This window comes from Scyliorhinus torazame, chromosome 2, assembly GCF_047496885.1.
Source record: "Scyliorhinus torazame isolate Kashiwa2021f chromosome 2, sScyTor2.1, whole genome shotgun sequence".
NCBI lineage: Eukaryota > Metazoa > Chordata > Chondrichthyes > Carcharhiniformes > Scyliorhinidae > Scyliorhinus > Scyliorhinus torazame.
This window is the reverse complement of record NC_092708.1, coordinates 116393845-116413081: the sequence shown is the minus strand read 5'-3', so window position 1 is coordinate 116413081 and position 19237 is coordinate 116393845. Positions and strand designations below refer to the sequence as shown.

At 46.0% G+C, this 19237-nt stretch overlaps 1 protein-coding gene across 5 annotated transcripts in view; it reads left to right on the top strand.

Annotated features, from left to right (window-relative positions):
• The window catches only part of ubr3 (ubiquitin protein ligase E3 component n-recognin 3), a 606570-nt gene that overhangs the window by 208225 nt on the left and 379108 nt on the right, over positions 1–19237 (top strand). For all 5 annotated transcript variants that reach the window (XM_072475854.1, XM_072475858.1, XM_072475857.1 and 2 more), the window contains exon 19: positions 627–723. In XM_072475854.1, the coding sequence (XP_072331955.1) occupies positions 627–723 (97 nt within the window). The remainder of the gene's footprint in view (positions 1–626; positions 724–19237) is intronic.

The following is a 19237-nucleotide window of genomic DNA, read 5'->3' as shown; positions in this document are numbered from 1 at the left end:
CTTAATGGGAAGGTCAGTTTAAAGGAAACATTTGTTTAAGCATTTTTTTTTTTCATTTTCCTCCCACAGGCTTCATTGTACTGTGTTTACTTGAGGGAAGATTGTTTAAAGGGAACAATCCGTTCAACAGAGATATGTTTGTGCACTTTTTGGTTAATATCCTTTGGTTTATTCCACACTAATGCAAGAAATACACTGCAGAGACAGCCACTCTTTTCTTTAGTAACTGAAAAGGTCATGTAGAATACTACAGTTGAAGCTTCATCATGCTCCCTTGCCCTGCAGAATTCTTTATTAGGCAACATTGTCTTATAATAAACAGAAGTTCAGAGATATAGATAACCATTACTTGATCCACTAGTCCTGTAGCATTATTTCATTAAATCTTCTTGTGCTCTCAAGAACAGCGAAAAGTATGGTGGTGAGGCACCTGTCCTTGTTACTGTTGCCCCTGTCCTTGTTACTGTTGCCCCTGTTCGTACCTCATTGGTGTGCCACGTAATGTACAAAAATATATTTATTTTAAAAGACGTATTTAAGTTTAATGCATTTAAAATATTGTACCATATCTTATATTCTGTAATCAAATTACCAACTCTAATGATTTGTTTTCATCTTTTTATTAGCTGATATTTGGAATCAAGAGTTTGACCCTATTATGGTAATTCTAAGAACAGTATATCGCAGAGATGTCCAGTCCGCAATGGATAGATATATGGGATTGTAAGTATCTTTTAAATCTGCTTGTATACTCAGGAGTGTTTGAAAGTTTTGATAAACTGAGTTTCACTGTAACATGCTTTGTTCGCAATGGTTAGTTTCTGGTTGAAAATGTTAATACATTTTCTTTTAATGAGCTTGTAATAAGCTTGTATTTCCAGTTTTGTATCAAAGCTGTATTACATATGTGTCTATATTAAAGAGATGTTGCTGCATGACATAATTAGTATATTGATATCAATAGATTATGGAGCAGATTGTATATATACCAATATGAAGTAATGTTGCTTTTAATTCATTGTCTCAAATTGCACCGATCATGACCATTGCTAGTGATGGAGATATAAGCAGTTCACCCTAATCTGTGTAGCTGAACATTTTCTCTTTAGTCACAACCCAAGTTTTGAAGAACAAATTCTGTAATTGTAGAATAACCTTGGAGTGATTATGTTTCCAGTGATTCAGCAGATGCAAGGATCAGATTTTTAGTGGCAAAACTGCGTTGTACTGAATGCTATACTTTTCAAATTGTTTGTAGTGAGCAATACGAATTGATTGTGCACATATTCCAGAGAAAAAATAGAGGAGAAGAACAGTTTTCCTTTTGTACTGCTGTACTGCATAGCACCTTTCATTGCCCTTTGATTAGCTGCTGTTCATTTACTCTTGATGTTACCCTTTTAAAAAAAAAATTACATCACCCTTGATTTAATCCCAGACTTGTTTGAGCAGAGTGCGCTCTGTAAAGTGCCACTGTGTAGTTGTATTGAATAACTTGCATCAGTGATTGCAAGTTTGAACAGCTGATAGATGGACTTTAATGCTATAAAACACCTAAACGGTCAACTTGGAGCATAGCTGTTAAATCAACAATTGTACATTAACTGTTAAAATTGCCGGTCAGAATTTCTCAGCTACTCACTAATGCTGCTCATTGACATTTGCTAACTACATTAGCAGCATTTTGTGAAGCTGAAATAAAAACAAAGTGCTAGAAATACACAGAAGCTCAGTCAGTTGACACCTATAAAGAAGGCTGCAACGTGCCTACTCTACATTGGAGAGACTAAACGCAGATTGGGTGACCGCTTTGCAGAACACCTTCTTTTAGTCCACAAGCAGGACCCAGACCTTCCTGTCGCTTGCCATTTCAACTCACCGTCCTGCTCTCCTGTCCACATGTCTGTCCTTGGCCTGCTGCAATGTTCCAATGAAGCCCACCGCAAACTGGAGGAACAGCACCTCATCTTCCGATTAGGCGCGTTACAGCCTTCCAGACTTAACATTGAGTTAAACAATTTCAAACTGTGAAGAGAGTGGAACCTGGATGGGAGGGGTCTTTGATTATGCTGTCTGTTTCCCAAGCCGGTGGGAGGTGTAGACAGAGTCAATAGATGGGAGGCAGGTTTACGTGATGGACTGGGATGTGTTCATGACTCTCTGTAGTTTCTTACGGTCTTGGGCTGAGTAGTTGCCATACCAGGCTGTGATGCAGCCAGATAGGATGCTTTCTATGGTGCACCTGTTAAAATTGGTAAAAGTCAATGTGGACAGGCCGAATTTCCTTAGTTTTCAGAGGAAGTATAGGCGCTGTTGTGCTTTCTTGGTCAACATGGGTGGACCAGGACAGATTGTTGGTGATGTGCACACGCAGGAATTTGAAGCTGTCAACCATCTCCACCTCAGCGCCATTGAGGCAGACAGGGATGTGTACGATACCTTGCTTCCTGAAGTCAGTGACCAGCTCCTTAGTATTGCTGACATTGAGGGAGAGATTGTTGTTGTTGCACCACGCCACGAAGTTCTCCATCTCCCTCCTGTCCTCTGACTTATCGTTGTTTGAGATCCGACCCACTACAATCGTGTCATCAGCAATCTTGTGGATGGAGTTGAAGCCAAATTTTGGATCACCGTCGTGTGTGTATAGGGAGTATTGTAGGGGGCCAAGTACGCAGCCTTACTGGGTCCCATATTGTGTACTGTCATGAAGGAGGCATTGTTGTTTATCCTTGCTGATTGTGGTCTATGGGTCAGGAAGTCGAGAATCCAGTTGCAGAGGGAGGAGCCAAGTCCCAGGTTTTGGAGTTTTGATATGGCTGGGATTATGATTATGGTGCTGAAGGCGGAGCTGTAGTCAATGAATAGGAGTCTGACGTGGGAGTCCTTGTTACCGAGATGCTCCAGGGATGAGTGTTGGGCCAGGGAGATGGCATCTGATGTGGACCAGTTGTGGCATTATGCGAATTGCAGTGGATCAAGGCATTCTGGAAATATGGAGTTAATGTGTCTCATGACCAACCTCTCGAAGCACTTCATAATGAAAGATGTCAAGGCCACTGGATGGTAACCGTTGAGGCACGTTGCCTGGTTCTCGTTTGGCACTGGTATGATGGTGGTCTTCTTGAAGCATTTATAAGATCATAAGAACTAGGAGCAGGAGTAGGCCATCTGGCCCTTCATGTCTGCTCCGCCATTCAATGAGATCATGGCTGATCTTTTGTGGACTCAGCTCCACTTTCCCGCCCGAACACCATAACCCTTAATCCCTTTATTCTTCAAAAAACTATCTATCTTTATCTTAAAAACATTTAATGAAGGAGCCTCAACTGCTTCACTGGGCAGGGAATTCCATAGATTCACAGTCTGAAGTGGGTAATAACCTGTCCACACCAAAGAGTTGAGTCAAGTCCATTTATTGGCAAAAGCTTTTGGGAGAAGAGCCGGCACTCCGCTGTGCTCGCAGTCACCTTCTCAATTTCACAGCGGCAGTTAGCCTTTTTTATGCATGTTCTTCATTAGCTTGAAGGGGTTACATACATGACCAATTAGGTCCCCCTAGCAACAATTAAGCTTCCAATCATATTCCTCTGAAAACATTCGATAACTGATGTCCACAACTCCTTGTTTTCAGTTACAAGAATATCAGGTGTCTCAACAGTAAACCGTTAGCTTGTTGCACTTTTGTATCAGAACTTTGCAGAATCTTCCAATCACATTGTTGCAAGCTGCACCAGATCTTTGCAGAATCCCAATTACATTATTGCAAGCATAATTAAAACAGTGAGACCCTTAATTTTAACTTCTCCATGTACAACCCTTAATTTTAACTTCTCCATGTACAATTTTTACCTTAACAATCCCTCCTTTTGGTCAAGGATTGTGTCAACAATTCTTCAGACCAACAATATCCCTATTGCTATCTTGTTCCAAATTCGGATCTTGGTCAGATCCTTCCCGTCTCCGCTTTAAACATCCCCGGGCATATAACCTGTTTTGATGTTTAGTCTTAAATTACTTATATAAACACACCATCATATGTGACACCCCGTTCTTCACCACCTTGTTCGGTGGTGACCTTTACTGGGACGTCATCCGGATTACGGGCCGAGTGTACTGGCATCATTCGAGCCACAGCCATTTTACAACACATATTAAGGCATCCAATGATTATACAAAATACAATTATAATTACGACAAGTATTATCAATGCTTTGGGTGAAGAAGTTCCTCCTAAACTCAGTCCTAAATTTACTTCCCCTTATTTTGAGGCTATGTTCCCTAGTTCTGATTTCACCCACCAGTGGAAACTACCTGTCTGCATATATCCTATCTATTCCCTTCATAATTTTATATGTTTTTATAAGATCCCCCCCCCCGCATCTTTCTAAATTTTAACGAGTACAGTCCCAGTCTACTCAACCTCTCCTCGTAATCCAACCCCTTCAGCTCTGGGATTAACCTAGTGAATCTCCTCTGCACACCCTCCAGCGCCAGTATGTCCTTTCTCAGGTATGGAGACCAAAACTGAACATAATACTCTAGGTGTGGCCTCACTAACACCATATACAGTTGCCGCATAACCTCCCTAGTCTTAAACTCATCCCTCTAGCAGTGAAGGACAAATCTCCATTTGCATCCTTAATCACTTGTTGCACCTGTAAACCAACTTTTTGCGACTCATGCACTAGGACACCCAGGTCCCTCTGCACAGCCGCATGTTTTAATATTTTATCATTTAAATAATAATCACTTTTGCTATTACTCCTACCAAAATGGATAACCTCACATTTATCAACATTGTATTCCATCTGCCAGACACTAGCCCATTCACTTAACCTATCCAAATCTCTCTGCAGACTTCCAGTATCCTCTGCACTTTGTGCTTTACCACTCACCTTCGTGTTGTCTGCAAACTTGGATACATTCTTCTTGAAGATCTCTATCTCTGCACCATTGATGCATACATTCCCTTTGTCTTTCTGTCCACAACATCTTTGTCAATCTCCACCTATCGCTGGGAAATTTCTCCATAAGCATTGAGTCAATACTATCCAGCCCCACTGCTCCACGTCCCCCCCACCCCCACAACAGTATAAATCTGACACTATTTCCAGTTTTCTCCAGCCTTGACAAAAGATTTGACAAAAATCTTCTCTCCACAGATGTTGTCAGACCTGCTGAGATTATCCAGTATTTTCTGTTGTTAATAGAGTATGTTGGAAGTTAATTGCCTTGATAAAATGTAGCAGAATCTAATTGCAGGAGTTTCTCTATTTGACCTCCTGTCAGCGTCCATGGTATTTACATAGACATTTTTTCATAGAATGGGCGCTTTCCTCACCAGTGGAACCAAAACCAACCAATATCTGTGCAATTGGCTGATTGACCTTGAGGCCGCACCATGAATTCACATGTGAGACCAAATTCTTGCTTGTTAAGGAACGTCAAAGCTATCAGAAGTGCTGGGAACTTTCTTCATAAGCATTGAATCAATACTACCACGTGTGGTTGCCTCATATCCACTTGTCCATTTTCAGGACATGGTAACTTGTTTCCGATATTGCAAAGATTACTGCTAAATCTCATGGTCATGCCAAGGAAATTTTCTACTGCGAAGTTCCAAAACATGTGGGCCTGGATTTTCAGGCTTCGGAATAGTTGGAGGCTGGATTTCCAATCCAAGTTGTGTGTTGGTATCCAAACGGAAGTTCCTGCACCTGCCTCCCTAGTCACCAGCGCCCTAAGCACTTTTCTCACCTACCCTAGCCACTTAAACACCTGCACATTCAAGCTATTTGAATGTCCAAAAGCTTTTCAGTGTGCTTGAAACACTTGCCAGAATACGTCAAGTAATGCAGTAAAAAAGAGAATGAGCATTGTCTACTGCTTGACGATGAGAAAGCAGTTAGATGGAAGAGCGCTCCATGCTTCTGAAGAATCTGAGATCAGAAAACCCAGTCAGAAATGCGGAACATGGGACTTCAGGTGGCGGCCATGGAGTAAGTGGTCGCACACAAGTCTCCTGCCTGATGTGGCCTTTTCTTCCCTTTTTGCGGGGTGTTTGTAGGTGAGAAACGTGAGAATACGGAAGAACTGGTGATTCTCCTTCGGCAGGGAATGTCTCCACCCTATCAAGCGAGGAGTGCAATGAGCAAAGGTCTGCAATCAGGCCAAGAGGACCCGCGTGGCACAGCAGAGGGGAAGATGGCGGAGAGATCTGGGGCGTTGTTGCCCACACAATGGTCAACGGAGCAACTGGTGGCGTTTCTGAGAGCTGAGTTTCAGCAGCAGAGGAAGGCAGCCTCGGGGAATTTGGCAAGGGTGACCACCTGCTATTGTATGTTATGAACCCGGTGGAAAGCGTTGACAGGATTATGGGGATATTGGAGGAGGTTGGATTGGCCTCTGGGTACAAGCTCAATATGGGAAAGAGCGAGGTGTTCCCAGTAAGTGCTCGGATGCAGGGGAAGGACTTGAAGAAGTTGCCGTTTTGGCTGGTTGGGTCAAGTTTCCAATACCTGGGGATATGGCTGGCACATAGTTGGACACAGTTGGACAAGCTACATTTAATGAACTTGGTGGAGGGGTGAAGGAGGACTTTACGAGGTGGATGCCCTGCCGCTCTTGTTGGCTGGAAGGGTCCAGACAGTAAAAATGACGGTGCTGCCGAACCTCCTGTTGTTTTTCAAAGCCTCCTGATTTTTGTGCCCAAATCTTTTTTGGGAAGGATAAATAAGATGATCTTGAGGTTTATATGAACAAAGATATCCCGAATTAGGAGGGCGTCGTTGGAGAGGGTCAGGCAGAGAGGGGGGTTCGCGCTGCCGAGCTTGTTGAATTACTACTGAGCGGCCTACGTTTAAAGGATAGGCGCTGGGGGAAGGGTCGGTATGGGGATGAATGGAGGAGGCCTTGTGCAGGGAGACGAGTTGAAGGGCATTGGTCTTGGCACCTCTCCCGTTCTCGCTATCCAGGTACTCCACGAGGCCGGTGGTGGTCTCATCGCTCAGTGTGTGGAATCAGCGTCGGTCAGCATTTTAAGATGGCGAGCATGTCACTGTTGCCGCGAATATGCAGCAATCATAGGTTTGTTCTGGCGAAGTTGGATTCCACCTGCAGAATGTGGGAGCGGACAGGGATAAAGTGCTTCTGGGATATGTTCACGGGAAGAGTTTCAACTACTGAGAAGAGATGGGTTTTGATACCTGTAAGTCAGGCAATGTATCAGAATGGAGCTGGCTACATTTCCGAATCTATCACCCCCAGCTTTACAAGACAAGATTCTGTCCGAGGACGAGATAGGGGAGGGTAGGATCTTACACATTTAAGGGGAACTGATGGAAGGGGGGGGGGGTGGGGGGGTGTCCTCGATGGAGAAAATGAAGCAGAAATGGGAAGAGGAGCTGGGAGGGGCATTAGAAGCTGGACTCTGGAGTGAGGCCTTACGAAGAGTAAACCTGTCTTCCTCCTGTGCGAGACTAAATCTCATTCAGTTTAGAGCACTTCCGACGGGTTTGTCTCAGGGATGGAGGATTGGTACGGGCAATCCTTATAGTTAATAGTTAAGGCAATAGAGGTGGTCTGGCAAATCATGCTCACATGTTCTGGGCATGCTTGGATTGTTGGATTTGGTTTTGGGTAATGAACCAGGCCAGGTGTTGGATTTGGAGGTAGGAGAGCACTTTGGGGACAGTGACCACAATTCGGTGACGTTTACGTTAATGATGGAAAGGGATAAGTATACACCGCAGGGCAAGAGTTATAGCTGGGGGAAGGGCAATTATGATGCCATTAGACGTGACTTGGGGGGGATAGGCTGCAAGTGTTGGGCACACTGGATAAGTGGGGCTTGTTCAAGGATCAGCTACTGCGTGTTCTTGATAAGTATGTACCGGTCAGACAGGGAGGAAGGCGTCGAGCGAGGGAACCGTGGTTTACCAAGGAAGTGGAATCTCTTGTTAAGAGGAAGAAGGAGGCCTATGTGAAGATGAAGTGTGAAGTTTCGGTTGGGGCGATGGATAGTTACAAGGTAGCGAGGAAGGATCTAAAGAGAGAGCTAAGACGAGCAAGGAGGGGACATGAGAAGTATTTGGCAGGAAGGATCAAGGAAAACCCAAAAGCTTTCTATAGGTATGTCAGGAATAAGCGAATGACTAGGGAAAGAGTAGGACCAGTCAAGGACAGGGATGGGAAATTGTGTGTGGAGTCTGAAGAGATAGGCGAGATACTAAATGAATATTTTTCGTCAGTATTCACTCAGGAAAAAGATAATGTTGTGGAGGAGAATGCTGAGCCCCAGGCTAATAGAATAGATGGCATTGAGGTACGTAGGGAAGAGGTGTTGGCAATTCTGGACAGGCTGAAAATAGATAAGTCCCCGGGACCTGATGGGATTTATCCTAGGATTCTATGGGAGGCCAGGGAAGAGATTGCTGGACCTTTGGCTTTGATTTTTATGTCATCATTGGCTACAGGAATAGTGCCAGAGGACTGGAGGACAGCAAATGTGGTCCCTTTGTTCAAAAAGGGGAGCAGAGACAACCCCGGCAACTATAGGCCGGTGAGCCTCACGTCTGTAGTGGGTAAAGTCTTGGAGGGGATTATAAGAGACAAGATTTATAATCATCTAGATAGGAATAATATGATCAGGGATAGTCAGCATGGCTTTGTGAAGGGTAGGTCATGCCTCACAAACCTTATTGAGTTCTTTGAGAAGGTGACTGAACAGTTAGACGAGGGTAGAGCAGTTGATGTGGTGTATATGGATTTCAGCAAAGCGTTTGATAAGGTTCCCCACGGTAGGCTATTGCAAAAAATACGGAGGCTGGGGATTGAGGGTGATTTAGAGGTGTGGATCAGAAATTGGCTAGCTGAAAGAAGACAGAGGGTGGTGGTTGATGGGAAATGTTCAGAATGGAGTACAGTCACAAGTGGAGTACCACAAGGATCTGTTCTGGGGCCGTTGCTGTTTGTCATTTTTATCAATGACCGAGAGGAAGGCGCAGAAGGGTGGGTGAGTAAATTTGCAGACGATATAAAGTCGGTGGTGTTGTCGATAGTGTGGAAGGATGTAGCAGATTACAGAGGGATATAGATAAGCTGCAGAGCTGGGCCGAGAGGTGGCAAATGGAGTTTAATGTAGAGAAGTGTGAGGTGATTCACTTTGGAAGGAATAACAGGAATGCGGAATATTTGGCTAATGGTAAAGTTCTTGAAAGTGTGGCTGAGCAGAGGGATCTAGGTGTCCATGTACATAGATCCCTGAAAGTTGCCACCCAGGTTGATAGGGTTGTGAAGAAGGCCTATGGAGTGTTGGCCTTTATTGGTAGAGGGATTGAGTTCCGGAGTCGGGAGGTCATGTTGCAGCTGTACAGAACTCTGGTCCGGCCGCATTTGGAGTATTGCGTACAGTTCTGGTCACCGCATTATAGGAAGGACGTGGAGGCTTTGGAGCGGGTGCAGAGGAGATTTACCAGGATGTTGCCTGGTATGGAGGGAAAATCTTATGAGGAAAGGCTGATGGACTTGAGGTTGTTTTCGTTGGAGAGAAGAAGGTTAAGAGGAGACTTAATAGAGGCATACAAAATGATCAGGGGGTTGGATAGGGTGGACAGTGAGAGCCTTCTCCCGCGGATGGATATGGCTGGCACGAGGGGACATAACTTTAAACTGAGGGGTAATAGATATAGGACAGAGGTCAGAGGTAGGTTCTTTACGCAAAGAGTAGTGAGGCCGTGGAATGCCCTACCTGCTACAGTGGTGAACTCGCCAACATTGAGGGCATTTAAAAGTTTATTGGATAAACATATGGATGATAATGGCATAGTGTAGGTTGGATGGCTTTTGTTTCGGTGCAACATCGTGGGCCGAAGGGCCTGTACTGCGCTGTATTGTTCTATGTTCTATGTTCTATGCCCAAAGTTGGAGGAGTTCTGGGAGGCATTTGTGGGAACCATGTCAAAGATTCTAGGGTGAAGATGGCTCTGAGCTCATGGGTGGCAATATTCGGGGTGTCGGAGGATCCGGGAGTGCAGGTGGGGAGAGAGGCTGTTGTGTTGGCCTTGCCTCCCTGACAGCCCGGAGGCGGATATTAGGCGGTGGGACCTGGAGCCGCCTAAATCGGTGGTGTGAGTGAGTGATCTGGCAGAATCTCTGCACTTGGGGAAAAGTAAGTTTGCTATCGGTTTCAGAGGAGGAGTTCTTCTGCAGGTGGAGGTTTTTCACCCACTTCTTTAAGGAATGGTAAGCGTCAGCAGGTACGGGGGTTCCTTTTGGGTATTATTGTTAGAAAAAGGGGCAGTAATTGGAGTTTGGTTTGGAAGCTACGGTTATTGGTGCTACATGTTGTGCCGCCTCAGTTAATCAGCGCTGAAATGGTACATCACTGTTGGATCCAGCTGTTCTCACTTCCCTTCAGCTGCCAAGTTTCCTTAGGCCTGGGAAACATGCCTGTTAAACCTGATACAGAGGTAATAGTTAAGGCATGCAGCTTCAATTAAAATATATTAAATATATAATATATATAATTAAAATATATAAAATAAAGTATCTAAAAAAATATTAACTGAGGGAACTGCCTCTCAAGAGCAGGTTAGTTGTCTGCACTCCCATCCTACCTCTGTTTAAAATCAGAAGTGGGTGCATTGAGTTTGGTTAGATTCAGATTTCCATTATTAACTTTCCAACAGCTCTGATGACAGCTGTGAAACCTTTGGAACCAATTTTGCTATGTGGTACAGCATGTGTTTTGGCTTTCGAAGGATAAAGTCAGCATGGATATGGGGTTTGAGACTGGACCAGAACCATGCACAGTCGTAATTTATCTTGTTGCAGTAAACACATTTTTTCCTGAATTGCTGTTGGTTGTGTCACTTTTAGTCATGTAAAGGCTAAACCTGTGAAGTTGGACCGTGTAACGGCGGTGTTGGGTGAATGGAGGTACTGTTGATACATTGGGGAGGGAAGGGAAATCCAGAATTTTATCAGAGCTGCCAGAGGACACCATCTCAGACCAAAGGGACGATCCTTTAAAACAGAGATGAGGAGGAATTTCTTCAGCCAGAGGGTGGTGAATCTGTGGAACTCTTTGCCACAGAAGGCTGTGGAGGCCAAATCACTGAGTGTCTTTAAGACAGAGATAGATAGGTTCTTGATTAATAAGGGGATCAGGGGTTATGGGGAGAAGGCAGGAGAATGAGGATGAGAAAATATCAGCCATGATTGAATGGCGGAGCAGACTTGATGGGCCGAGTGGCCTAATGCTGCTCCTATGTCTTATGGTCAAGAGAATTTCTGCCTGAAAGCTCTGGCAGCACTACTTAATTTTGCTCTTTTTTGGCCTGCTTTCTGCTTTCTGATTTTGCTTTTCCCTTCCTTCTTCCTTTCTGCTACCCAACATTTTCCAGCTCTTGCTAATTTGATTTCTGCCCTTTTCATTGCAAAGTTTCGCAGCATGACAATTGCTGTTAACTATATTGAAGCATGTCTCCTTATCAGTTGAGGCATTGGAACCTCTATTTAAGGAGCCTGATGATCTGTTCTGAGAATCCTGGGGCGAAATTCTCCCGAAACGGCGCGATGTCCGCCGACTGGCGCCCAAAACGGCGCCAATCAGACGGGCATCGCCCCGCCCCAAAGGTGCGGAATGCTCCGCATCTTTGGGGGCCGAGCCCCAACATTGAGGGGCTAGGCCGACGCCGGAGGAATTTCTGCCCCGCCAGCTGGCGGAAATGGCGTTTGGTGCCCTGCCAGCTGGCGCGGAAATGCGGCGCATGCGCGGGAGCGTCAGCGGCCGCCGACAGTTTCCCGCGCATGCGCAGTTGGGAGAGTCTCTTCCGCCTCCGCCATGGTGGAGACCGTGGCGGAGGCGGAAGGGAAAGAGTGCCCCCACGGCACAGGCCCGCCCGCGGATCGGTGGGCCCCGATCGCGGGCCAGGCCACCGTGGGGGCACCCCCCGGGGCCAGATCGCCCCGAGCCCCCCCCCAGGACCCCGGAGCCCGCCCACGCCGCCTTGTCCCGCTGTTCAAAAGGTGGTTTAATCCACGCTGGCGGGACAGGCAATTTATCGGCGGGACTTCGGCCCATCCGGGCCGGAGAATCGAGCGGGGGGGCCCGCCAACCGGCGCGGCCTGATTCCCGCCCCTGCCGAATATCCGGTGCCGGAGACTTCGGCAACCGGCAGGGGCGGGATTCACGGCAGCCCCCGGCGATTCTCCAACCCGGCGGGGGGTCGGAGAATGACGCCCCTGGTTCTCATTGTATTGTTAAGAAACTCAAATTTACCTGTGAGGTTGGAAGCTCCAATTCCTAACTAACTTTGTGCCACCAGGGCATGCATGGTCGAGAACGGTCTGCACATGGGGGGTTTGGATAATTCATGTTCCTCAGGCCCAGGGCCAGCCCTGCATGCCTGCGCAAAGAGAAAAAAGAACAGTGTGAAAATCTGGATCAAGTGACGGGAGTGCAAAGTGCCATAGTCAAGTAAGTGTCCCAGGTGGACAATGGGGAGAAGGTCCCAGGAAATGTCCCAGAGGTAAGGGATAAGGGAAGGGGACTGGGAGAAAGTCCCTAGAAAAGTCCCAGAGGCACGGGCAAGAGACAGGGAACAGGAACAGATCCCAATTGAGTTACGAAAAGGGAGAAACACTCTCCAATTAAAGAAGGAGCTGTGGAAAGCAGACCTTAAGTAACGTGGGCGAAGTCCCAAAGATCTAAGTAGGCAGCCGAAGGCTGGTGACACTATGCTGTGTCCCATTGGAGCAAAGGTATCCCTCAGGAGCACGGTGTTCTACTTGGCAAGGCCAAAGATCTGAAATTGTACTTGTAAGTTGACGTTTGAGGAGGACAGAATCTCGCAAGGCAAGATGAAAACCCTGCGGGGTTGGCTATTGTTGAAGTTGATCGAGTTGGAGTAACTTCTGGGGAAAATTCTAAGGTGAGATCTTCAAAGGGAAAATTGGAAACCCTTATGAGAGAGACAGAGTTTCAGCGAGATTGATTGACTCAATATTTAACTAATGTCTGGGTGGGTTGTTGAGAGATCCACAGAATCTATTTTGGTTGTATGTGCCTTTTATTCTGTAGTGTGTGTTTGACCATAGTTTGCCTGTTAGTTTCCATGTGCCTCATTCTGAATGCTGGAGTTTATAAGATATTGTAAATGTTTCACCTTTCTGAACGTGTAGTAAAGTTTATTTTTGTTTGCTTAAGACCCATCGAATCGTGTGACTTAGTAAACATCTTCAAACATAATATGTTATTGGTCCCTAACAGGATTATAATTACAGCACGGGATCTGGCTAAAGCACATAACAATATTCATGCTGTGTATCAGTGCTTAGATTCCTGACAGGAGTCGTAAAGTAATTGTTGAGGGATAGGTCATGTCCCAAGCAGTCAACCTCTCATCTGTTGGCCTGATTGGAACAGAAGAGATTGAGGGCTGGATAGAATTGAGGCACCATAAGTACAAGTACTTCCAGAATACTAGGCATAGACCTGTATAACTTGTTGCCCATTTGATGATGATAAATCTTTTTATCTTGGGTTGTCAGACTTGGCTTTGTCGGAGCACACAGAACCTCAAGGGTGCAGTTAATGAGCCCTTCTGCACTCAAGCAAATCCAGTCACTCCTGTAAAGCCAAAAGTGCTCACTTGCTTGTAACCTCCATTGCAAAGAGAATCAATTCTTGTTGCCTTGCAAACAGTATACCTGTGACCTCATTGATCGTTTAATTCTGTACTCCGAGAATTGAGAATGGCACTTGCTGGATGTTAAAAGATGCCCACTGCATAAAAGGTTGATCTGCAGTGATCTTCGCCCAAGATCGCAAGAAACCGCAGAGTGTGGTGAACTCAGCCCAACGCATCACAGAAGCTTGCCATCCTCCCATTGATTCCGTATACACCTCCCGCTGCCTCGAAAGGCAGACAGCATTGTCAGAGACCCCTCACACCTAGGCTTTGCCCTCTTCCAGACCCTTCCATTAGGCAGAAGGTACAGAAGTTTGAAGACCCGCACAACCAGACATAGGAACAGCTTCTTCCCCATAGCTACAAGACTCCTCAACGACTCTCCCTTGGACTGATCTGTTCCCTGTAAGAACACTATTCACGACGCCCTATGCTGCTTTTGTTTGGCCTTGTTCCGTACTGTAACCAATCACTATTTGTTGATGTATCACTGTCAATGTACGCTGTCGATTATTCTTTTGTCTACTATGTACGTACTGTAGACTTTCTCTTGGCCGCAGAAAAGTACTTTTCACTGTACTTCGGTACATGTGACAATAAATATCAGTCAATCAATATCAATTGTTGCAAGTAGCACCAGATTCACAGTTGATAAAGGAGAAATTATATCCCCTTCTCTCTGAGCTGCAAGATGAACTAAGAACTGGCTGTATATAGAAACTGCTCTGTAAAGTAACAAATATCTGCAGGGGCAGGGGCAGGCCAGTCGATTTCAGCGGCGTGAGAGCAGCTGGTTAGTCAGTTTCAGCGGGAGCATTGCGGAAGGAGGGTGCTGGGAGGTAAGTCAACCTTTAAAAGCACTTCTCTTTGCAGGGGCAGGCCAGTCGATTTCGGCGGCGTGAGAGCAGCTGGTGAGTGGTGAGTAAGTTTCAGCAGGAGCTGAGACTTTTTCTCTTTTCTTTAAATTAGTTTTTTAGGCGGGATCAGGAAGTCGACCCGCGGACGTCTGGGAAGACCCTCACCAATAAATTCTGGTGGAGAGGAAACCCGAGACACTACACGTGTAGTGTCTCCCACCCGCCCTCCTCCTCTAACCTAATAATAAAACCCATTGGTCTGAGGTAAGTACCATATTTTTATTATATTATTATTATTTTTTATAAAAATTTAATTTAGTTGTTAGCCAGATCTTGGTAGAAAGTTAGAGGAATGGCAGGGAAGGGAGTACAATGTTCCTCCTGCAGGATGTTTGAGGTGAGGGATGCAGTTAGTGTCCCTGCTGATTTTACCTGCAGGAAGTGCTGCCATCTCCAGCTCCTCCAAGACCGAGTTAGGGAACTGGAGCTGGAGTTGGAAGAACTTCGGATCATTCGGGAGGCAGAAGGGGTCATAGATAGCAGCTTCAGGGAATTAGTTGGAGATAGGTGGGTAACTGTAAGAGGGACTGGGAAAAAACAGTCAGTGCAGGGATCCCCTGCGGTCGTTCCCCTGAGAAACAAGTATACCGCTTTGGATACTTGTGGGGGGGACGACTTACCAGGGGTAAGCCATGGGGTACGGGCCTCTGGCACGGAGTCTGTCCCTGTTGCTCAGAAGGGAAGGGGGGAGAGGAGCAGAGCATTAGTAATTGGGGACTCTATAGTCAGGGGCACAGATAGGAGATTTTGTGGGAGCGTGAGAGACTCACGTTTGGTATGTTGCCTCCCAGGTGCAAGGGTACGTGATGTCTCGGATCATGTTTTCCGGGTCCTTAGGGGGGAGGGGGAGCAGCCCCAAGTCGTGGTCCACATTGGCACCAACGACATAGGTAGGAAAGGGGACAAGGATGTCAGGCAGGCTTTCAGGGAGCTAGGATGGAAGCTCAGAACTAGAACAAACAGAGTTGTTATCTCTGGGTTGTTGCCCGTGCCACGTGATAGTGAGATGAGGAATAGGGAGAGAGAGCATTTAAACACGTGGCTACAGGGATGGTGCAGGCGGGAGGGTTTCAGATTTTTGGATAACTGGGGCTCTTTCTGGGGAAGGTGGGACCTCTACAGACAGGATGGTCTACATCTGAACCTGAGGGGCACAAATATCCTGGGGGGGAGATTTGTTAGTGCTCTTTGGGGGGGTTTAAACTAATGCAGCAGGGGCATGGGAACCTGGATTGTAGTTTTAGGGTAAGGGAGAATGAGAGTATAGAGGTCAGGAGCACAGATTTGACGTCGCAGGAGGGGGCCAGCGTTCAGGTAGGTGGTTTGAAGTGTGTCTACTTCAATGCCAGGAGTATACGAAACAAGGTAGGGGAACTGGCAGCGTGGGTTGGTACCTGGGACTTCGATGTTGTGGCCATTTCGGAGACATGGATAGAGCAGGGACAGGAATGGATGTTGCAGGTTCCGGGGTTTAGGTGTTTTAGTAAGCTCAGAGAAGGAGGCAAAAGAGGGGGAGGTGTGGCGCTGCTAGTCAAGAGCAGTATTACGGTGGCGGAGAGGATGCTAGATGGGGACTCTTCTTCCGAGGTAGTATTGGCTGAAGTTAGAAACAGGAAAGGAGAGGTCACCCTGTTGGGAGTTTTTTATAGGCCTCCTAATAGTTCTAGGGATGTAGAGGAAAGGATGGCGAAGATGATTCTGGATATGAGCGAAAGTAACAGGGTAGTTATTATGGGAGACTTTAACTTTCCAAATATTGACTGGAAAAGATATAGTTCGAGTACAATAGATGGGTAGTTTTTTGTACAGTGTGTGCAGGAGGGTTTCCTGAAACAATATGTTGACAGGCCAACAAGAGGCGAGGCCACGTTGGATTTGGTTTTGGGTAATGAACCAGGCCAGGTGTTGGATTTGGAGGTAGGAGAGCACTTTGGGGACAGTGACCACAATTCAGTGACGTTTACGTTAATGATGGAAAGGGATAAGTATACACCGCAGGGCAAGAGTTATAGCTGGGGGAAGGGCAATTATGATGCCATTAGACGTGACTTGGGGGGGATAAGGTGGAGAAGTAGGCTGCAAGTGTTGGGCACACTGGATAAGTGGGGCTTGTTCAAGGATCAGCTACTGCGTGTTCTTGATAAGTATGTACCGGTCAGACAGGGAGGAAGGCGTCGAGCGAGGGAACCGTGGTTTACCAGGGAAGTGGAATCTCTTGTTAAGAGGAAGAAGGAGGCCTATGTGAAGATGAAGTGTGAAGTTTCGGTTGGGGCGATGGATAGTTACAAGGTAGCGAGGAAGGATCTAAAGAGAGAGCTAAGACGAGCAAGGAGGGGACATGAGAAGTATTTGGCAGGAAGGATCAAGGAAAACCCAAAAGCTTTCTATAGGTATGTCAGGAATAAGCGAATGACTAGGGAAAGAGTAGGACCAGTCAAGGACAGGGATGGGAAATTGTGTGTGGAGTCTGAAGAGATAGGCGAGATACTAAATGAATATTTTTCGTCAGTATTCACTCAGGAAAAAGATAATGTTGTGGAGGAGAATGCTGAGCCCCAGGCTAATAGAATAGATGGCATTGAGGTACGTAGGGAAGAGGTGTTGGCAATTCTGGACAGGCTGAAAATAGATAAGTCCCCGGGACCTGATGGGATTTATCCTAGGATTCTATGGGAGGCCAGGGAAGAGATTGCTGGACCTTTGGCTTTGATTTTTATGTCATCATTGGCTACAGGAATAGTGCCAGAGGACTGGAGGACAGCAAATGTGGTCCCTTTGTTCAAAAAGGGGAGCAGAGACAACCCCGGCAACTATAGACCGGTGAGCCTCACGTCTGTAGTGGGTAAAGTCTTGGAGGGGATTATAAGGGACAAGATTTATAATCATCTAGATAGGAATGATATGATCAGGGATAGTCAGCATGGCTTTGTGAAGGGTAGGTCATGCCTCACAAACCTTATTGAGTTCTTTGAGAAGGTGACTGAACAGGTAGACGAGGGTAGAGCAGTTGATGTGGTGTATATGGATTTCAGCAAAGCGTTTGATAAGGTTCCCCACGGTAGGCTATTGCAAAAAATACGGAGGCTGGGGATTAAGGGTGATTTAGAGATGTGGATCAGAAATTGGCTAGCTGAAAGAAGACAGAGGGTGGTGGTTGATGGGAAATGTTCAGAATGGAGTACAGTCACAAGTGGAGTACCACAAGGATCTGTTCTGGGGCCGTTGCTGTTTGTCATTTTTATCAATGACCTAGAGGAAGGCACAGAAGGGTGGGTGAGTAAATTTGCAGATGATACTAAAGTCGGTGGTGTTGTCGATAGTGTGGAAGGATGTAGCAGGTTACAGAGGGATATAGATAAGCTGCAGAGCTGGGCTGAGAGGTGGCAAATGGAGTTTAATGTAGAGAAGTGTGAGGTGATTCACTTTGGAAGGAATAACAGGAATGCGGAATATTTGGCTAATGGTAAAGTTCTTGAAAGTGTGGCTGAGCAGAGGGATCTAGGTGTCCATGTACATAGATCCCTGAAAGTTGCCACCCAGGTTGATAGGGTTGTGAAGAAGGCCTATGGAGTGTTGGCCTTTATTGGTAGAGGGATTGAGTTCCGGAGTCGGGAGGTCATGTTGCAGCTGTACAGAACTCTGGTCCGGCCGCATTTGGAGTATTGCGTACAGTTCTGGTCACCGCATTATAGGAAGGACGTGGAGGCTTTGGAGCGGGTGCAGAGGAGATTTACCAGGATGTTGCCTGGTATGGAGGGAAAATCTTATGAGGAAAGGCTGACGGACTTGAGGTTGTTTTCGTTGGAGAGAAGAAGGTTAAGAGGAGACTTAATAGAGGCATACAAAATGATCAGGGGGTTGGATAGGGTGGACAGTGAGAGCCTTCTCCCGCGGATGGATATGGCTGGCACGAGGGGACATAACTTTAAACTGAGGGGTAATAGATATAGGACAGAGGTCAGAGGTAGGTTCTTTACGCAAAGAGTAGTGAGGCCGTGGAATGCCCTACCTGCTACAGTAGTGAACTCGCCAACATTGAGGGCATTTAAAAGTTTATTGGATAAACATATGGATGATAATGGCATAGTGTAGGTTAGATGGCTTTTGTTTCGGTGCAACATCGTGGGCCGAAGGGCCTGTACTGCGCTGTATTGTTCTATGTCTATGTTAAATCACAGATAGTGCATGCCGATAGGTATCTTGTTCCACTGTGAAAAACAGTGACCGATGCTTCTCTTAAGAGACAAAGTGTATTTCTTCAGGCAGTATAGGCCAAATTACGTAAGTTTAGTCACCTGCCTCTTTGCACAGAAAGTAGGCTTAAACTTTGGTTAGCTATGATTCCTTCAAAGAACAGGTTCTTATTAAGCCACTGAATTCTGGATTTCACCACTACACATTGAGGTTATTGCATATTTGTTTGTAAGTGAAGAAATCGCAAACTAGAAGAATTTCATTGAGCAACTTTTTTCCTCCTGCAATTTGCTTTTGTTAGGTGACAATTGGGATAATCCTTTTAATTCTGGGTATATGATCATTTAAAAGGCACATGGAAAGCTTGCACTGATAGTTTTGAATGCTTCTTTGCCAAGTTGAGTTTATTTTTGCATTAAAGCCTAATAACTT